The following is a 19,922-nucleotide window of genomic DNA, read 5'->3' as shown; positions in this document are numbered from 1 at the left end:
AAGAAAACCTCAAGCATTTGTTAGTAATCTGAGTTCTTTCTATAAGTAACTATTCATGTTCTTTGTCCATTTTTTAATGGATTTTTTTCTCCAAACCAAAAAGATAAAGTTCCTTTTGAATCTAAATAGTAAGTAAACTCTTGCTGAATTTTAGAAGTCAAAGGTATCTTTTCCCAGTGTTTGATCTTTCTATTTATCAGAGTTACACAGAGAGAGAGGGAGAGACAGAGAGGTCTTCCATCTGTTTGTTTATCCCCCAAATGGCTGCAACAGCCGGAGCTGGGCCGATCCAAAGCCAGGAGCCAGGAACTTCTTCCAGGTCTCTCACGCAGATGCAGGGGCACATCATGCAGGTCCTCTTCCATTGCTTTCCCAGGCCATCAGCCGGAAGCTGGATTGGAAGTGGAGCATCTGGGACTCTAACTGGTGCCCACATAGGATGCTGGCACCTCAGGTGGGGGATTAACCTTCTACACAATAGCGCCAGCCCCTCACTGTTTTATTTTTTAGCTTCACCTATGTTGCCTTCACTAAGGGGAACTCTTTTAAATTTAATAAAGCCAAATCTAGTTCAAAACTCTGTTCCTTGTGGACAGTTTTGTGGTCTTGTTTGAGAAATCAATCAATACATTTCCTGTTCTTAGCATTAATAAAAAAAGTTTAGGTGCCAAATATACCTAAAGTTCATTTCTGTATGCAGCATGTGGAAGGATTTCAAAACAGAAAACCTGTATGCCAACATCATCTTTAGTAATCTGTCTTTCCCCAGCTTGCTAACAGTGTTACTGCTAACAAAGAAGTTCTCAGATATCCATAGTCTATTTTGTTCCATTAGTCTACATTTTTTCTGTACCATGTTTAATACTGTGGTTTTCCATTATGTCTACTTGTTTACTTATTTAACACACACTCACGTGGTATCTTTTCTATAGCTTGTGCTACTCTAAGTATTTCAAAAATATCAACACATTTCATCCTCAATATTGTTATTACTATGAGGGGTAGGTATTATTAACATTTTCATTTGATAGTTGTGGAAATGGAGACAGAGACTTACTACGCAACTGATTAAAGTTTGCATGTGCAATGCTCATTCTTGGAGGCCTTCTAGTTTTTTATTTTCTCAAAAAAAGTCAATTATTTTGATCTTTATTATACTTTAAAAATATTATAATTATCAATAAAAATTTCTTTGGAAAATTAGTTGGAATTGACTTGTATTTGTAAGAATTTTCATTGTTATGATGTTAAATCAGGCCATCCATAAACATGGTATACCACAATTATACCTCTCTGTTCAGGTTTTTTCTTACATCCTATAAAGTTAATACATTTTGATGATAAATATTTTTTGTTACATTAAATCAGGATTAACAAACTGCTCTGGCCTGCAGTTTCTTTTCGTATGGCCTGTGAGCTAAAAATGAATTTTACATTTAAATTTCATATTTGGGGGGTTCAGTATTGTGGTGCAGCATGTTAAGCCACTGCTTGCAATGACAACATCCCATATCAGAGTGCTGGTTTGTATCCTGGTTACTCTGCTTCTGATCGAGCTCCCTGCTAATGTGCCTGAGAAAGCAGTGAAAGATGGCCCGCATATTGGGCCTCTGCCAACCACGTGGGAGACCTGGATGGAGTTCTGGCCTCCTGGCTTTGGTGTAGACCAGCTCTGGTTGTTGCACTCATTTGGGGTGTGAACCGGTGGATGGAAGATATCTCTTTACCTCTCTCAAATAAATAAATAAATTTTTAGTGAATTTCATGTTAGTGGTTATAACCCTCTTTCCCTCCAAATGAAACAATATATGAGAGTATATGCCTGCAATGCCTAAAATATTTAATATCTAGCCTTACACATAAAAAGTTTGCTAATAGATACTGGGGTTATATCTTAGATATCTAGAGTATTTTTCCTCGTGTATTCAGTATCTTATTTTTGTAGTTGACTATTGATAGTATAACTTCAGTGTGCAACAGAGGAGTAACAACCACATTTGGCTCTTTAAATTTAGATAACTAAAAATGGATAAAACTACAAGTTCAATTCCACAGTTACAATAGCAACATTTTACATGCTCAACAACTACATGTGGCCAGTGGTTACTGTGCTGGACAACACAGGCAGAGAACAGTTGATTTTCTATGAGTCAACCTTACTCACCTTTAATTTATCATATTAATTAGTCTGTTGAGTCCAGTGGGCTTCTGATGCAGATGATAACATTTACACAGGGTCACAAGCACAAAAGGACTTTTATATTTCCTTAAACATATGTTAACTCCATTACTCACAGGCACAGTTTGAGACAGGTATTATTACTTCTATTTTATAGATAAGAAAACAAATCCCTGGAACTTGATCTGAATCTGCTTGTTTACAAACTGGATTATTTATAGCAAAGGGTGAGGTATCTTCCTCCATTTTAATAATGTGTCAGTCAAGATAGTAGGTTAGATATAGTTTGACAAAAAAGACATTTAATATAGAATGTATCAGGATACTTTCATAAAAAGATAAAATATCCATTATTTGATAAATTCACATAATTCACTGCTTTAATATCAAGTGATACATATGGTCTTGTGAAAAGCGAATGAAGTCACATTTAAGAAAGTACTGGGAGAACTGAGATTGTGAGCTGGGAACACAGAACAACACTCCAGAGAGAATAAAGAATTTTTAAATAAGAAGGAATGGTTTATTTTATGAGACAATAAGTTTCCTGTCACTGAAAGTATTCAACTCCATTTTTCAGGTAGCCAATAATGTAAAAATTGTTATATGCATGAAATTTAACAAGGGAGAAGGTACAGTACCAGGTAAAACAAAGTAAAAGTGCTACATTTTTGTACCTGAACTTCACCAAGGCGATCCAGCTGTTCTTGCATCTGGTTCCTGGTAACAGTTACGTCATACTCTAATTTATCATATTCACGCCATGCTCGCTCTAGTTCCTAAAATCAAAGAGTATAATTACTTTCCAGTATTGTGCTTATGGTGCTATCACAACAATTATAACTTTTCTAGATTTCAGTAAGTCATGTGTTTATACTGAGCAAAATTAAAACTTTCATAAATAATTTTACTATACTTTTCCCCCCTCTCTTTTGTACTCAATTCAACTAGAAATTACTAAGAAACTTAGTTGTTTATTACTGTTATATTGTATTCAAATTTACTAAAACCTACAACAAAACCTATCACAATTATTATTATTAATTTGTGACAACACATTATTTGAATTGACCCCATTGCTGAAAAAGTATTACTGTGAAGATAATTTCCTGAAATGCTGGAGAGGTATAAAGCAAGCACTTTTCTATATGCCCTGATTGAAAGTTTTCCATGAATAAAAATAAAATATACTTTATATTCTACCATATTGGACTTTCAACAACACCAGAAGCTTGATATAACTTTATTTAGAATTTACAGTAATATAACAAAACAAACAAATTTAGCTAACTATATGAAGAACTCAATGAACCTTAAAGACTCAATAAAAACACTATCCAAATGAACTTTTTTTCATAAAAATAAAAATCACCCCCAAATGAAAAATCACGTTTTTGATGTTTACTATTAAAAAGTCTGCCATCTCTTAAATGTAGGAATGATTCTACAGGTGTTCAAAAATACTTTATTCTATCACCTTGTTCAGGTTGCTACTCTACGGGGGCATAGTTACTCTTCAGACGTTTCAGGCATTAGTAGGTTAACACACTGATGGATCAGAGGCAGGGAATATATTTGAACACCCTTTCCTCACGTGAATCTAGCGTGTTGGTAAACATAATACAACCAACAAAGACTTACTGCATACTGTTGTTATTAAATGAGATAGTAATTTTTGTTTAAGCCTCTTTGCTGTCAGTGAAACACCCTTGGGAAATGTCAGTTTAACAAAGCACCCCGTGTGGCAGAAAGGTTACTTGAAATCACAGTGCAGTTGTTCAGGGTCACCGTTTGCCATAGCAGTTAAGAAGCTATCTGAGACCTCAGCCTTCCCTATCAGAGTGCCTTGCTTTGAGTTTTGGCTCTGATTTGGATTCCAGCTTCCTACTAATGTGCATAATGGGTGGTAACGGCCCAGGTACTTGGGTAACCTGCCACCTACATGAGAGACCCATACTGAGTTCTGGGCTCTTGGTTTTGACCCTGTCCAGCCCCTGGCTGTTGTGGTGGGAATTTGGGAGAGTGAACTAGCAGAGGGAAGAGCTCTGTCTCTCAAATAAAGATAGAACACACACACACACACACACACACATACACAACTAACAGCTTTTTAAAGCTGTATGGAGCTGGCACTGCAGTATAGTGGGTAAAGCTGCCGCCTGCAGTTCTGGCATCCCATAAGTGCGCGGGTTTAAGTTCTGGCTGCTCCCCTTCCAATCCAACTCTCTTCTATGGCCTGGGAAAGCACTAGAAGATGGCTATTCCCAGGCAGGAAGCTGCATCAGAAGTGGAGCAGTCGGGACTTGAACTGGTGTCCATATGGGATGCCAATGCCATAGGTAGAGGCTTAATCTACTATGCCACAGTGCCAGGCCTACATGAATTTTATTTTTTTTTAAAGATTTATTTTATTTATTTGAAAGACAGAGTTACAGAGAGAGGTATAGACAGAGAGAGAGGTCTTCCATCTGCTGGTTCACTCCCCAGATGGCCGCAACAGCTGGAGCTAAGCCGATCCAAAGCCAGGAGCAGGAGCTTCTTCTGGGTCTCCCATGTGGGTTCAGGGGCCCAAGGACTTGGGGCAAGCTTTACTGCTTTCCCAGGCCACAGCAGAGGATTGGATCAGAAGAGGAGCACCTGGGACTAGAATCGGCACCCATATGGGATGTCGGTGCTTCAGGCCAGGGCTTTAACGTGCTGTGGCACAGTGCTGGCCCCATGAATTATATTTTAAAAAGGCAAACTGATAGTAGACTAAAGAATTTTTACCCTCATCTATATTACGTAAATTTTAGTCTCTTAAGTTTAGCAAACTGTTTTTAACTGAATAAATATGAAAATTGATCTCCTTTAATAAAAATCGCTTCAAGAAATCTTCTAACTTATATACATCACAAAAACAAAAAATTTAAACAGTGGGCCTTTGATGGCTTCAGGAAAGGTGAGATGAAGGGAACAGACTCAATGGTAGCCCCATGGCTAAGGAAGATGGCACTGCCAGGCTACCAGCTAACCTCCCTTGTAGAACAGCCAACATCAAGGTGGTCCCGGCTGGACTGGGGAAGCACCCACATACACAGGCATTGCAGGATGGTGGAAATTCTGGTCCTTCTTAGAGAAACATGTGAAACAGAGACTGACAGCAAGAGGCAAGCAGCGTTTCAGGAGTAAAGAAACAAGTACACTTTCAGTTTTCTTCACCTGCAAAGTCCTGCTACCGAATCCTTCATTTGATCTCATTCCCATAATTCCACTGGGCCTACCTTTTCTGCGTTTACCTCAGCTCCTCTCACATGACTATTGGGTGGGCAGTAACACAAGTCAGCAGGGGAAGGCATGATAAGGGGCAGCAGTGGCAAAACATCAATTTCCTCCCAATATCTGCCCGAGTGTTTCACTACAGAGCTTAATACATTATATGAGTACGATATTAAAAATTTTTAACTATGACCATACACACACACACACACACACACACACACACATATTGTCAAGAAGATATCATAGTAGATGTACACTAAGGCAATTAAAAAAATTGTATCAGCTCAGGGTAGGCGTATGACCTAATGGTTAAGATTTCCACTAACAAAGTGCCTGGGTTCAATTTGTGCCTCCAGCTCCTGACTCTAGCTTCGGGCTAATGTAGACCCTGGGAGTCAGACACAAGGCTAAAGTAATTGGGTTCCTACCACCTATATGGGAGACCTGGGCTGAGTTGTCTCTCTCTCTTTGCTTCTTAAAATAATAAAACAAAAAGGGGTAGAAACTTTCAAATATACAATTTTCTTAAAATTACAGGTACCACTTAAGAAACAGCTTAAAAGGAAGATAATTAAGAGAATGAATTAACTCTTTCATTATGCAACCATTACGGATGAACCATATAAACTGAAGAAAACCAGGCAAACAGCATGTATTTCATGATTACACTTGAGTATAAAGTTCAAAAACAGGCAAAGTTCATTGACAGTTTAAAAATCAGGGAGGGGTGTTTCTGGGAAGAGATCTGCTGGGTTGCTAGTTACTTGAGGTGGATGTTGTCCAGACACCTCATCTGTACATTTTTTTCAGAATATGTTATATTCCAATAAAGGCTAAAAAAGTGTGTGGGAGCAAAGGAAGGGGGATTACCATAGGAATGGCAGAAAGCTTTGAAGAACCTGACTTAGTCTAAGTTTAGTAAGAGTTGTACAAGTGAATTTCAGTACAGGTTACTATTTTCAATTGTACACTGATGTAAGAGTTGGCCACTGTAGGGGAAACAGCTTCAAGTAGGTCTACAAAATCAGATGCCATGAAATTGCAGATGATCAAAGAAAATCAATAAGGAATATTCAAATTATATAGCTATATAGTAGATACATATTATGATCTTTGTTAAAACAAAATGTACTCTCCAGCTCTCTGCTAATGCATCTGGAAAAGCAGTGGAAGATGGCTCAAGTGCTTGGGCCCCTGACACCCATGTGGGAGACCTGGAAGGAGCTCCTGGCTCCTGGCTTCAGGTCAGCCCAGCTCTGCCCGTTGCAGCCATTTGGGGAGTGAACCAGAGGATGGAAGACCTCTCTCTCTACGCCTCTCCCTCTCTCTCCATTACTTTGCCTCGCAAATAAAACAAAATAAATCTTTTCTTCATCACCTGCTGATTCCTAGGGTGTGCATTAGCAAGAAGCCGGATTGGAAGCCAGGTGCTCTGCAGGCTTGGCAAGCAGCAACTTTACTGCACCAAATGCCTGCCCTTTTTGCCTCTCACTTCAGTCACGTCTTCTTAATTTTAAATGATGCTATAAATTAATATCCACTACTAAATTTTGGACAATTATAGCACAAGTAATATTTAAGTTAAACTTACAACAGTGTTAATGTTTTGATCGCTACCACCAAGCACAGCAATCCTGCCTGGTGGACGTCTGAAGCTGTTGATTTCTTTTCTTTTATTTTTTTGACAGGCAGAGTTAGACAGTGAGAGAGACAGAGAGAAAGGTCTTCCTTCCATTGGTTCACCCCCCAAATGGCCGTTAGGGCCATCACTGCGCCAGTCCGAAGCCAGGAGCCAGGTGCCTCCTCCTGGTCTCCTATGCAGGTGCAGGGCCCAAGCACTTGGGCCATCCTCCACTGCCTTCCCGGGCCACAGCGGAGAGCCGGACTGGATTTCTAAGGTCAGCCACAGGGAAGGTGGTCTGTTTTTACTTTTTTTATGCTACCAAACAAGGAAGAGATTTCTTGGTACTTATTTTTAAAATGTCTCATGTGAAAAGTTATTTTTTTAAAGAGTATTGTCTTTTATGATTTTACTCTTGCTTGTCAAAATTACTTCTCAAAATCACTACTTCTTTAGTAAGCACATGACATACCTTACTATATATACTAATAAAAATGAAATTCAAACTGTATAAAGTGAGGATCAGCTAAACCAACCAGAATTATAAAGCTATCTGTTTTTTTAACACCAAACATCATACAATCTCATCTACAAATATTCTGGCACATATCTTTGAAGAAAATAAACCAAAATGAAACTCATCTAAAAAATGCTTAATATGTACTCCTCTATAAAAATATTTTAAATTATCTCGATTCTCCCACCCCTTCTCAACTCTTTGGCACTGGTTGGCTGAGTCTGGGTCCTTCGTTCTATAGAACTTCTCCTACTCTAGCTCTTGCTAACTGAACTCTGTGGTGTTGCTTGGCACGTGCTCTGTTTTCTGTATTTCCTCTAAGCTGATATTTAGATATTGAGGCTCACTGAGGTTTAGATTTGAGTTTCTGGTGAAAGACACCTCACTGGTGCTCCTGGGTACTTCCTAGTGCAGCACATTAGGAAGCTTACTTACAACATGTAGCTCTCTCCTTTTGGAGGATGTTGTATTGTCTTTTTTTTTTTTTTAACCTACAGTTTCTTTTTTAAATTAATTAATTAATTTGAAAGGCAGAGTTACAGAGAGGCAGAGAGAGAGAGAGAGGTCTTCCATCTGCTGGTTCACCCTCCAGGTGGCCGCAACGACCAGAGCTCAGCTGATCCGAAGCTAGGAGCCAGGAGCTTCCTCCGGGTCTCCCACACAGGTGTAGGGGCCCAAGGATTTGGGCCATCTGCCATTGCCTTCCCAGGCCTAGAGCAGAGAGCCAGATCAGAAGTGGAGCAGCCAGGACTCAAACCAGTGCACTGCAGTTGGCAGCCCCACCCTCTATGCCAGAGTGCCGGCCCAAGGATATTGTACTGTATTCATGAAATAACTATCATATTTAAAACCATTCTCTGGGGGCTGGCGCTGTGGCTCACATGGTTAATCCTCCGCCTGCGGCACCAACATCCCATTTGGAAGCTGGGTTCTAGTCCCGGTTGCCCCTCTTCCAGTCCGGCTCTCTGCTGTGGCCCGGGAAGGCAGTGGAGGATGGCCCAAGTGCTTGGGCCCTGCACCTGCATGGGAGACTAGGAAGAAGCACCTGGCTGCTGGCTTTGGATCGGCACAGTGGGCCGGCTGCAGCGGCCATTTAGGGGGTGAACCAATGGAAGGAAGACCTTTCTCTCTGTCTCTCTCTTTGTGATTCTACTTGTCAGATAGAATTAAAAAAAAAATTCTCTGCCTCTTAAATAAAAAGAAATAAATATACCGGCACCGCGGCTCACTAGGCTAATCCTCCACCTTGCGGTGCCAGCACACCGGGTTCTAGTCCCGGTCAGGGCGCTGGATTCTGTCCCGGTTGCCCCTCTTCCAGGCCAGCTCTCTGCTATGGCCAGGGAGTGCAGTGGAGGATGACCCAAGTGCTTTGGCCCTGTACCCCATGGGAGACCAGGATAAGTACCTGGCTCCTGCCATCGGATCAGCACGGTGCGCCGGCTGCGGCAGCCATTGGAGGGTGAACCAACCGCAAAAGGAAGACCTTTCTCTCTGTCTCTCTCACTGTCCACTCTGCCTGTCAAAACAAACAAACAAACAAAAAAAAAACCAAAAAACAAACCAAAACCATACTAAGATCTTTCAAAGAGTATTTCATACAGCTCATGGATGTTGACTGATATGTGAAAAGAGCAAAAACAAAACAAAAAACACACTTTGTTACTGTAACCAGGATTCTCAGTAGCTCTTTAAAACACTGAGAAGATATAAAGACATTTAATACGTGAGCGTCTCTCTAAGGCAGCTCCTTTGCTCTGCTTCCCCACCCTTAATTAGAATTTAGTTTTAATTCTAATATATTCATTGTGGTTTAAAATCTTGGTTTACTCATGACCTTTCTATCCGGAATCCCATCTGGAACATAAATAAGTTTAACAGAAGTCACCAGATACCACTTATTACTGGTTTAGTCCTAGACAATTTCTCTGTATCTTAGTTTCTCATTTTTGATATAGTATCTGTGTCAAGAGGTTATTAATGGGGTGGGTGTTTGTTGCAGGGTTTAAGATACTACGTGGGATGCCCTCCCTTCTTATTGGAGTGTCTGGTTTGAGTCTAGACTCCTGTGCTTTCAATCCGGCTTCCTGCTACCTCACATTCTGGGAGACAGCTCAAGTACTTGGACCTGCACGAGCCACAGGGGTTCCCGGCTCCTGGCTTTGACCTAGCCCAGCTCTACTACTTCATATACTGGTACTGTTTTGCAGTGAGTACCACATAAGCTGTGTACCAGCATGAACTCACGATGACTGGGGGCCTTCTGATTAAGACTGCTGAGTAAGAGCATATAGTTTGGACTCTAAATTCTGGAAAGTCCAAGTTATGTGACTCCATAGTCCGTGAAAGAGAGCAGAAAGTACAGATATCCTAGAATTTAAAGGTTCTTTTTAATTTTTTTTTTAAGATTGATTTTATTTATTTGAAAGAGCTACACAGAGAGGTAGAGACAGAGAGAGAGGTCTTCCATCTGCTGGTTCACTCCCCAGATGGCTGCAATGGCCAGAGCTGTGCCGATCCACAGCTGGGAACCAGGTGCTTCTTCCGGGTCTCCCATGTGGGTGCAGGAGCCGAAGGACTTGGGCCATCTTCTACTGCTCTCCCAGGCCTTAGCAGAGAGCTGGATCGGAAGAGGAGCAGCCAGGACTAGAACTGGCGCCCATATGGGATGCCAGGCAAGGGTTTTAACCCCCTGCGCCACAGTGCCAGAGCCTAAAGGTTCTTGATTTAGATACTGACTCTGTTCTTTATTATTAAGGTCACCTTGGGAAATCACTTAGCCTCCATGAATTTCATTTTCTTCATCTGCATGGCAGAAGTAATAAAAACAGTAATAAAATGGAAGTGATAATTATTTTTATGTTGCTCAGTATTTCCTTAAATTTCAAAACAGAATATCTGTGAAAAACAGTTCTCTGAGCTGTTGTTTCCACATCTAAGATGCATGCATGACAGCAGTGTTATCTGGCTCCTTGAGTTGCTGGGAAGAACAAAAGCTGCACTTGTGAGCTGATAAGGCGAAGAAAAGTTTCTCTTCCATGTAGAGACCAGGCTTAACAGCAAACCCCCAAGAGAGGTGACCACAGCAGCTGTTTGGAGAACTGCACGCCACATCCCTTTTGCTCACCTGAGTTCAAGGATGTGTGGCCTGGTTCCTTGCATGACTGCGTTCCAAGACAAGTGACCCTGGTTAGCTGAGGCAGTCTGGAGGTGCTGCTGAAGGAAGGGACCTGGGGCAACCTCCAGCAAAGGACAGCAGACACCCTGGCCTCAGGCCTCCAGTGGGAGATCCAAACATTCTGTTCATCTCCTCAGAGGCTCCCCACAGCAGGATCCTGCTCCGCAGTGCAACTGTTACCAGCTCTTCTTTCCTGTCTCATCCTCTCCATGTCTCATCTCTGCCCTCTGGAATCAGCTTCTAAATAAGCTATCCAAACCCAGGCCCTAATCTCAAGTTCTGCTTTTTGGGAGGGAATGCAATCTAAGACAGGGCACAATGGAGGCAAGAAGAGCACGCAAAGGCACAGTGTGCTTACAGCCTGTGCCATGGACCAGGCTTAAGGAAGAGATGCGGGGCCAGCACCGTGGCGCAGTAGGTTAATCCTCCTCTGTTCTAGTCCTGCTGCTCCACTTCTGATCCAGCTCTCTGCTGTGGCCTGGGAAAGCAGTAGAGGATGGCCCAAGTGCTTGGGACCCTGCACCCGAATGGGAGACCTGGAAGAAGCTCTAGGCTCCTGGCTTCAGATTGGCACAGCTCCGGCTGTTGTGGCCCTTTGGGGAGTGAACCAGCGGGCGGAAGACCTTTCTCTCTGTTTCTCCCTCTAACTGTAACTACCTCTCAAATAAATAAATAAATAAATCTTAAAAGAAAACAATCACCCAGGGAATACTGCTTTACTGTTGGCCATGAGCTAATCCTAGTCTCACGTATCTACCTGGCCCTTCAGATGAAGATGCTGTCAGAATCGAAGCTTTCATCTGTGGAGGCACTTGTTTTACACCTCCACACCTGGGGCTCAGGTTTGACTCAGTGCCATGAACTGATGGGGGAAAGAATCAGAGGAATCCTTCAACATTCTGCCAGCGGAAATGTCACTCCAATCTAAATCGACTGGACAGTCACTGACTGCCACCTATGCCCAGTATGAAGTTGTGCACATATGAACATTGGTAGTCTGAAGCTGTTAAGTATAAATAAGTTTATAACAAGGCACAAATAATAGAGTTTGTACTCTATGGTGTAAGACATGTCTTAGAAAAAAATATTCAGAGTGTTTCCTACAGCCATTGATAGATGCTGAAGGCAAAGAAAAAGACCTCAGGAAAGTGATTATGTAGGGTATCAAGCAGGAAAGGGGATATTCAAACAAGATTAATTTCCATTAAGGGATTTTCAGCAAATTTCTCATCAGGGCTGGAGTTCACTTAGGAATGGAGCACTAGATTCTAACATGACTGATGAGATTGAAATCATTAAAACCTCTTGTGAAGTGAAGGAACTCCCTCCCTCCCTCCCTCTCAGATTTATTTATTTATTTGTTTGAAAGAGTTACACAGAGAAAGAAGGAGAGGCAGGGAGAGAGGGAGACAGAGAGAGAGGTCTTCCATAAGCTGGTTCACTCCCCAACTGACCACAACAGTCGAAGCTGAGCCGATTTGAAGACAGGAGCCAGGAGCTTCCTCTGGGTTTCCCATGTGGGTGCAGGGGCCCAAAGACTCGGGCCATCTTCCACTGCTTTCCCAGGCCACAGCAGAGCTGGATCGGAAGTGGAGCAGCCAGGGCTCAAACCGGCGCCCATATGATATACCAGCATTGCAGGCAGGGGCTTTACCCACTACGCCACACGCCACCCCCTCCTTTTTTTTAAAAGATTTATTTGTTCATTTGAAAGAATTACAGAGAAGGAGAAAAGGAATTTTCTAAATTGTAATTTCAAGAACAGAGACAAAATCACTAAATATCAGAGTGGCCCACCATTGTGATTGGAATCGGCTGTCACTGGGCCACTGAGCTTTCCATTTTTAGCTTGGTACTCAGCGGGCAGCTCGGGTAGCTCTACTCCTCCACACATGTCCCGACACCCCCATCTCTGTACTGGGGCTCTGCGGGTGACCCTCCACTACCCCTTTCTTCTCACCCAGGTCTTACTCGTCACCAATTCATCTGCCCAGGGTCTACCTCCTTGCAGTCAATATTTCAGGGGCAAGTGTATTCTTTGAGACTTACTCATTTTATAAAAACCCCTGTAGATTTAAGTCTTTGGGACTATGGTATATTGTTCATTAGCTTTGCAACCTTGGGTTAAGTTATATGGCTTGATCATTCATTGAACTTTAAATGCGCATCCTCACAGCGCTGATACAAAGCTAAAGCAACAAAGATGAAGGAGACATGGTTTCTGATCCCAAAGAGCTCACAATGGGAAGGGCATTAGAAATTTAAAAAGTCTATAAACATCACAGTATAATTGAGAGAGTGGAATGGGATAATGGAACTCAACTTAAAGTTTAGAAGGGAAACCATGTTAATATTCTGGTCTCTCCCAGCTTGGAAAGTGCCCTCTCAGTTCAAAGGGTAAGTGGCTCCCTAAACAGCCTCTTAGAGGCACAGGCAGGGGTGTGCTAGTCACATTCCATGACAGTGCCTTCTACTAGGGTCTCTCTTTCCAAAGGCAGCTTAGGCAGGTGCTCTGACCACAAATGGAGCTGATCACATCAGAGCATTTCCAAAGCAGACTGTTTGAACATAAAACTCAACCAGGAAACTCTGTAAGACTTTCAGATTTGGTAATCCCAACAGACACAAAATTACACGACTGTGGGTTAAAAAGTTCTGCTAATTTTATTTCTTCCTCAAACCTATCACATAAACTTAGATCATAATGCTGGTATGAAATGTTAACTGTGATGGTGTCATACTTCAAAGCCTTTCATAGGTGCCTTTTATTGAAATGATTGGTCAGATAAGTCCAATCATCACTTTCCCAAAATCATTCTAAATGCCCTAAAATCCATGAAATATTTATTTTACTAATGCAATCAGCTTCAACATATTTAAGAATTTTACTTGTATAATACATAAGAACAGGACTACTTATTATCATTGTAAAATACCCATTTCACAAATACGATGCCTACTAATTACAGAAATAAAGATCACCCTTTTTATTCTGACATTGTTAAAGACAAGTGTACTACTAATAATGTAACATTTCTTATAATCATAAGGAACAATCCCCAAAACAGTACAACTAAATAGCCAACAGAAAAGGAAGAAGAACTGCAGAACATTTCAGTGACTTTACAAGGGGAAAAAATCTACTTACAGCAGTGGCCCGAGAGAGTTCCCGACACGTGCTAAGCAGTCCGTTTTGCAAATCGTCTCTCTGTAACACCACCGTCTGAATGGCTGCTGGGTTATCTGAATTCATTTCTATCTCTTGGCTGGCTGATAGCAAAGCTTGCTCAAGCGTGTACTATTATAATGAAAAGAGTGATACTTAATGTTTTGCATCATCGAATTAATTCTTTTTACTTGAGTTGTCAGTGTCTTGATAATCATCATATAAAGTAACATCCATTGCAGATAATAAACATAATTGTCCTACTTTCTCCTTGTGGAGCTGCTGGAGTTTCTCTTCCAGAGCATGGACCACTTTATCTTGTTCACACAATCGGCTTAACTTGGCCTAGGTTACAAGAAAAGATGTCTTTTGTTAGCAATTTTTTTTTTTTTACAGGCAGAGTGGACAGTGAGAGAGAGAGACAGAGAGAAAGGTCTTCCTTTTGCCGTTGGTTCACCCTCCAATGGCCGCCGCGGCCAGCGCGCTGCGGCCGGCGCACCGCGCTGATCCGATGGCAGGAGCCAGGTACTTATCCTGGTCTCCCATGGGGTGCAGGGCCCAAGCACTTGGGCCATCCTCCACTGCACTCCCTGGCCACAGCAGAGAGCTGGCCTGGAAGAGGGGCGCTGGGACTGAACCGGCGCCCCGATCGGGACTAGAACCCGGTGTGCCGGCGCCACAAGGCGGAGGATTAGCCTGTTGAGCCACGGCGCCGGCCCTGTTTTTTTAATTTTAAAAAATTTTTCCTATATCTGGAAGAAGGTTTATCATCTAAACCTGACATGAAATATCTAACTGTGTCAATCTCTAGTTTAATCACTACAGTCAAAATTAAAACACAGTTTCAAAGGAACATTTACACGGTATGTATGCAGAATAAAGTGAAAAAGCATTTCAAACATACAAGGGGTCTTCAAAAAGTCCATGAAAAATGCATATTATGAAAAACCTATGTACAGATTCAAAAAAGTTTTTTTTTTATTAAAAAAATTTTTTTTTGACAGGCAGAGTTAGACAGTGAGAGAGAGAGAGAGAGAAAGGTCTTCCTTCCGTTGGTTCACCCCGCAAATGGCCGCTGTGGCCAGCGCACTGTGCCGATCCAAAGCCAGGAGCCAGGTGCCTCCTCCCGGTCTCCCATGCAGGTACAGACCCAAGCACTTGGGCCATCCTCCACTGCCTTCCTGGGCCACAGCAGAGAGCTGGATTGGAAGAGGAGCAACCGGGACAGAACCAGCACCCCAATCGGGACCAGAATCCGGAGTGCCAGCACCACAGGCAGAGGATTAGTCTAGTGAGCCGCGGCACTGGCCTCAAAAAACTTTTTGTACACAAATAAGTTTATCTTTTAATTCCATTTTCCAGGAACTTTTGAAGTGCCTTTGTAGTAATCAAGTGGTTTATTCAATTAACATTTTAATGTGGTTAAAACTTTCCCCCTACAATCTGTTGGACAGGTTAAGTGACGCATGCGGTCCTTAATTAAAAAAACCAGCTGAATCGTTCTATTTAGAATTACACTCTTAGAGGCTGACATTGTGGCACAGTTAAGCTGTTGCCTCAAATGCTGGGATGACATATGGGCACTGGTTCCAGTCTTGGCTGCTCTACTTCCAGTCCAGCTCGGTGCTTATGGCCTGGGGAAAGCAGTGGAAAATGATCCAAGTGTTTAAAGTATTTGGGCCCCTGTACCCATGTGGGAGACCAGGATGGAGTTCCTGGCTCCTGGTGTTGGCCTGGCCCAGCCCCGGGCCATTGTAACCATTTGGGGAGTGAACCAGAGGGTGGAAGACTTTTCTCTTTCTCTCTCTGTAACTCTGCCTTTCAAATAAATAAGTAACTCTAATTTTTTTTATTTAAAAAAAATATACTCCTTGATTTTTAGAATATATAAACAAAAGATGGTTACCAGGGGTGGACATTTGGTATGCAGTTAAGATGCCACTTCAGGTGCCCACATTCAGTATGAGAATGTCTGGGTTTAAGTTCTGGCTCTGCTTCCAATTCTAGCTTCCTGTTGATGTGCACCCCAGGAAGCAGCAGGTGATGGTCCCTGCCATGGGAGACCCTAACTGTGTTCTGAGCTTCTAGCTTGTCCTGGCCCCTGGGGGCATTTGGGGAGTGCACCAGCAGATATAAGATTCCTGTCTTTCAACTAAATTACACAGATAATATTTTAGAAACTGTTTTAACAAAATGTTTCTAATAGTGTTGATATAAATATTGCTAACAGAAAAATCACTTTGAACAGTTTTCATGTTTTAAATTCTCAGTGCTACTCTAATTTTTAAATTATAAAAATGTGAGAAGACATTCTAATAAAATTTTAAGGGTTCTTCTAATTCCTCAAAACAAAACCCCTGGAAAAATTGGAAATGCTTGTAACTTTATGGTATAATGACAAGTAAGCAGGAAATGTGACTTTACTTCCTTTGCCATTTATCTACTAAAATAACTATTTTATCTTTGCCAGGCAGCAAGACTCAAACTGTAAGTTAAAGTGCTGAAATGAGATGCAGGCACAACTCAGTGGCATAAAAGCAGGGGAAATGAGGGATCGATGCCTGGCAAATCAGCAATCTAAAGTTGATTTAAAAACAACTAAATTTAATTTAAAAGGAAGCAATGACAGAATTTCTAGAGGCTGACAATTTTCAACAAGACACAGTAATTTTTTGATCACCAATTCTCCATAACTATTTTTAACATCAGAAAGTTTTTCACTCTTACTTAAGTGATGTTTAATATGTTCCGCTGCTAACTGGGGTGGGAGGTAGATGGAGGTAGTAGGGAGTGAAGGGTTGAGAGCAATAATCTAATAACAAAAGAAGGGAAAATGTTAATTTTAATGTCATTTTGGAGGGTGTGGGAAGAAGTTTTTTTAGGGGTGAGGATCATACTTAGTTCCACTGCTTTGGCAGAGAAAGTGACAATAGTATTTTTTTTTAAATCTTTGACAAATGATTATTTATTTTCATTTACTTGAAAGGCAGAGCAACACAGAGAGACAGAGAAATAGCTGGAGATCTCCCATTCACTGGTTCACTCCTCAAATGCTTCCAACAGCCAGGTTTGGGCCACGCTGGTGCCCAGGAAACTGGAACTTCATCTAGGTCTCCCACTTGATAGTAGAGGTCCAGCCTGAGAACTTCAGCCGTCACCCTCTGCCTCCCAGGTGCATTAGCAGAAAGCTGGATTGGAAGTAGAGCAGCTGGGACGCAAACTGGCACTCTGATATGGGACAAGGGCATCCCAAGAGGCGGCTTAACCTGCTGCACCACAACACCCACCCCAAGCATTTCTAATACTTATCATACTAATACTTACATCAATATCTACTTCTTCGGGTCTATATTTGTATAACGTGCCTCTACATTCATCTTGTGACAGCTATAAGGAAAAATGCCATATGGCAATTTTAAAGATTGTATTAAAAAAATACACATGACAGTCCACAGTTAAGACTTTAAATTTATACTAAGTATGTAACAATTCTTACACATTCAGAAATTTAATTCAAACACAGATCATTATAACTGTAGAAAATTATTTAACAATGATACAATATGCAAGATACAGAAGAACAATGTTAAGCTGGCCAAACACAATCAATACGGCACCTTACATTCTCCATTTTGAAGACACACATTATTTTAATGAAAAGCTGACAAATACATAATAGCAACTGTATCAAATCAAATACTGGAATCAAGCAGAGTTCCACAGTCAAAACCGCCCCTCACGGTGTACACATAATCACACGCTGTGTATGTGTACACTCAAATGCCAACACATCATCGTACAGCTTTACTAACAAAGCCTGAACGTACTGCATACATATACGTAGTATAGAAACACACATACACAATAGAGACTTATCTTGTTCTTCTGTCTTAAGAACTAAAAGATAATGGAGGAAAAGGATGGTTTAATTGCAAAGAGGAAAATAAAATGGCATCAAACCGAAAGCCTAGGTTACAAACTACGGACAGTCCAATTTCATATAGTGTTTGTATTGGCTGATGGCATTACTACCATCATATGGCAAGGAATTTTAACTTAGTGCATTTAAACATCCCTTTATTCAACTTTTCTAAATACCGTGCAGTCACAGAAACCCTCATTTCTGCCTGTGCTTACCAAAACTTCAACGGCTGTCCCAATCAGTCATACCACAGAATTTCACTATCTTTCTTCTCTGTAGATTTTCTATTGACAGCTACATACTAAAAAAAAAAACATACTAGGAGAAACTGAACTGAGGCTCACTGTATGCTTATCAAATGGCACACTGTTTCTCGAGGTGGGGATGGGAGTTCAATGTCCCAACCCTCCTCTAGTTTAGAAAATTAAATTTCACATACACATATATAAATATGTAAGAACAAATCATGACACCTGTATGTGTCCTCTCTGAAAAACTGCTTCTTAGTTATAGCTGTATAAGGGGGCATCATTTAAACAGCAGATAACTCTGCATCTAGCAAAGAGAAGGTTTAAAACATAAACACTCAACCACACAATAAATCTTGGATTTACGTGTTTCACTTCGGTTCATTATATTCACATACCTCATGCAAACGAATCTGTGATTATTAAAGGTATGCAGTGATTATTAAACCACAAAACTTTTATAGAAATGAGTATTACATGAAAAATGAATTTAATGGCAAAAGTCAGAATTCTTGAGCACTAGTTTATAGAAAGTGATCGACTGTTATTCTAAATGGAAGCACCTAGATACAATAAAATTATACTCCTACCAGAGAAAACTTATGAGAAACAAGCTTGATTCGGTACTTAACAAAAAGTAAGACAACATCAAGATGATATTTTTCATAGTAATAAAAAACTAAAGATGATAGACCTTAAGCTACTAAGATGTTCAAATACATTTTGCTTAATATTTAAAGTTAAATGCAAAACAGCTTTACTAAGTCATGGGATTTGAATCTAACTAGTGGACATTGCTACATGTAGACTAAAATATGAATTGTATCCTATACCCCAAGGGTCAGGAGAAAACAAAGACTGTATATCAAAATGGAAAAAGTCATGTGTAGCCAGCATTTTGTTATTTAGGGAATCTTACTATAGGTTGAATTCCACATCAGTTGGCTTATTATAAAAAAGGAAAATATCTAGTGTATAGTTTCAACTTTAGAGTTGAAACTTAGTCATATTACATATTCCATATATATCAGAATTATTTTTGTTATATCTATTTTAGTGCCTTGAAAATTTTCTTTAAACTTTTAACTAAATTATTCAATAAATATATTCATTATTCATTAGTTACAAATTAACCAAGTTCTTAATCAAATTGACCCTATATATTACTTTACATGTCAGAAAATAGGTATAAATTTATTTTTTAAAAAGCCTTGTAAATAGAATTTAAAGTTTGTTATTCTGTTCAATATGAAAATCATACTTAGAAAAATATAAATTTGGATAAGCATTCTGATTAAATCAATGTATATACATTCAAGATTTTGGTAATGTTTTTTATCACTGAAAAAAAATTCATCTGTAGCAAAAGAAATTTTGATTTGTATACACTTTCCTTTGATGTCCTTAGAAACACCAGAAGAGCAAATGAAAAAATTGTCTCTGTAGAAATTACATAAAGTTGAGCAGTACCCAAACCTCAACTGAAAGGTGTACGATATGGATTTTACTGTCTATGTAAGGAATTGCTGTGCTATATTTTGTTTAGAAAGCTGGAATGCTTTCATAAGATATCTAGCAATGTTTTTGTAAAAAACTGTCTTGGCATTAAGTTAAAACAAAATTATTTGTTGATTAAAATTCAACTTTCTTTCATAGCCCTTAGGTATGTGAACTATACTCATGTATATTTTAAGGCATAGGAATATACACACAAACTCCACAAAGGATTTTTGGGGAAATATTTTTCAATTTGATAAAATTGGATGCATCTGATGAAAGCTAAAAAAAGCTTTTCAGTCTTTGGGATTCATGGAAATGAGTCTGTATCTTTTA

The 19,922-nt window shown here is 40.4% G+C and overlaps 1 protein-coding gene across 44 annotated transcripts in view; it reads right to left on the bottom strand.

Moving 5' to 3' along the window:
* The window catches only part of PLEKHA5 (pleckstrin homology domain containing A5), a 265,114-nt gene that overhangs the window by 34,467 nt on the left and 210,725 nt on the right, over window positions 1–19,922 (bottom strand). For 23 of the 44 annotated variants that reach the window (XM_070048484.1, XM_070048485.1, XM_051850804.2 and 20 more), the window contains 4 exons: window positions 17,244–17,306; window positions 14,184–14,264; window positions 13,902–14,051; window positions 2,857–2,958 (listed from right to left, as the gene is read on the bottom strand). In XM_070048484.1, coding sequence (XP_069904585.1) covers window positions 2,857–2,958; window positions 13,902–14,051; window positions 14,184–14,264; window positions 17,244–17,306 — 396 coding nt within the window. Of the gene's footprint in view, window positions 1–2,856; window positions 2,959–13,901; window positions 14,052–14,183; window positions 14,265–17,243; window positions 17,307–17,780; window positions 17,817–19,922 lie in introns of those variants that run through there. The other 21 variants (XM_051850805.1, XM_070048507.1, XM_051850800.1 and 18 more) reach the window with 3 other exon arrangements.

The sequence above is a fragment of the Oryctolagus cuniculus genome, chromosome 9, assembly GCF_964237555.1.
Source record: "Oryctolagus cuniculus chromosome 9, mOryCun1.1, whole genome shotgun sequence".
Taxonomy (NCBI): domain Eukaryota; kingdom Metazoa; phylum Chordata; class Mammalia; order Lagomorpha; family Leporidae; genus Oryctolagus; species Oryctolagus cuniculus.
The sequence above is the reverse complement of the archived record's forward strand: the minus strand, read 5'-3'. Positions and strand labels throughout refer to the sequence as shown.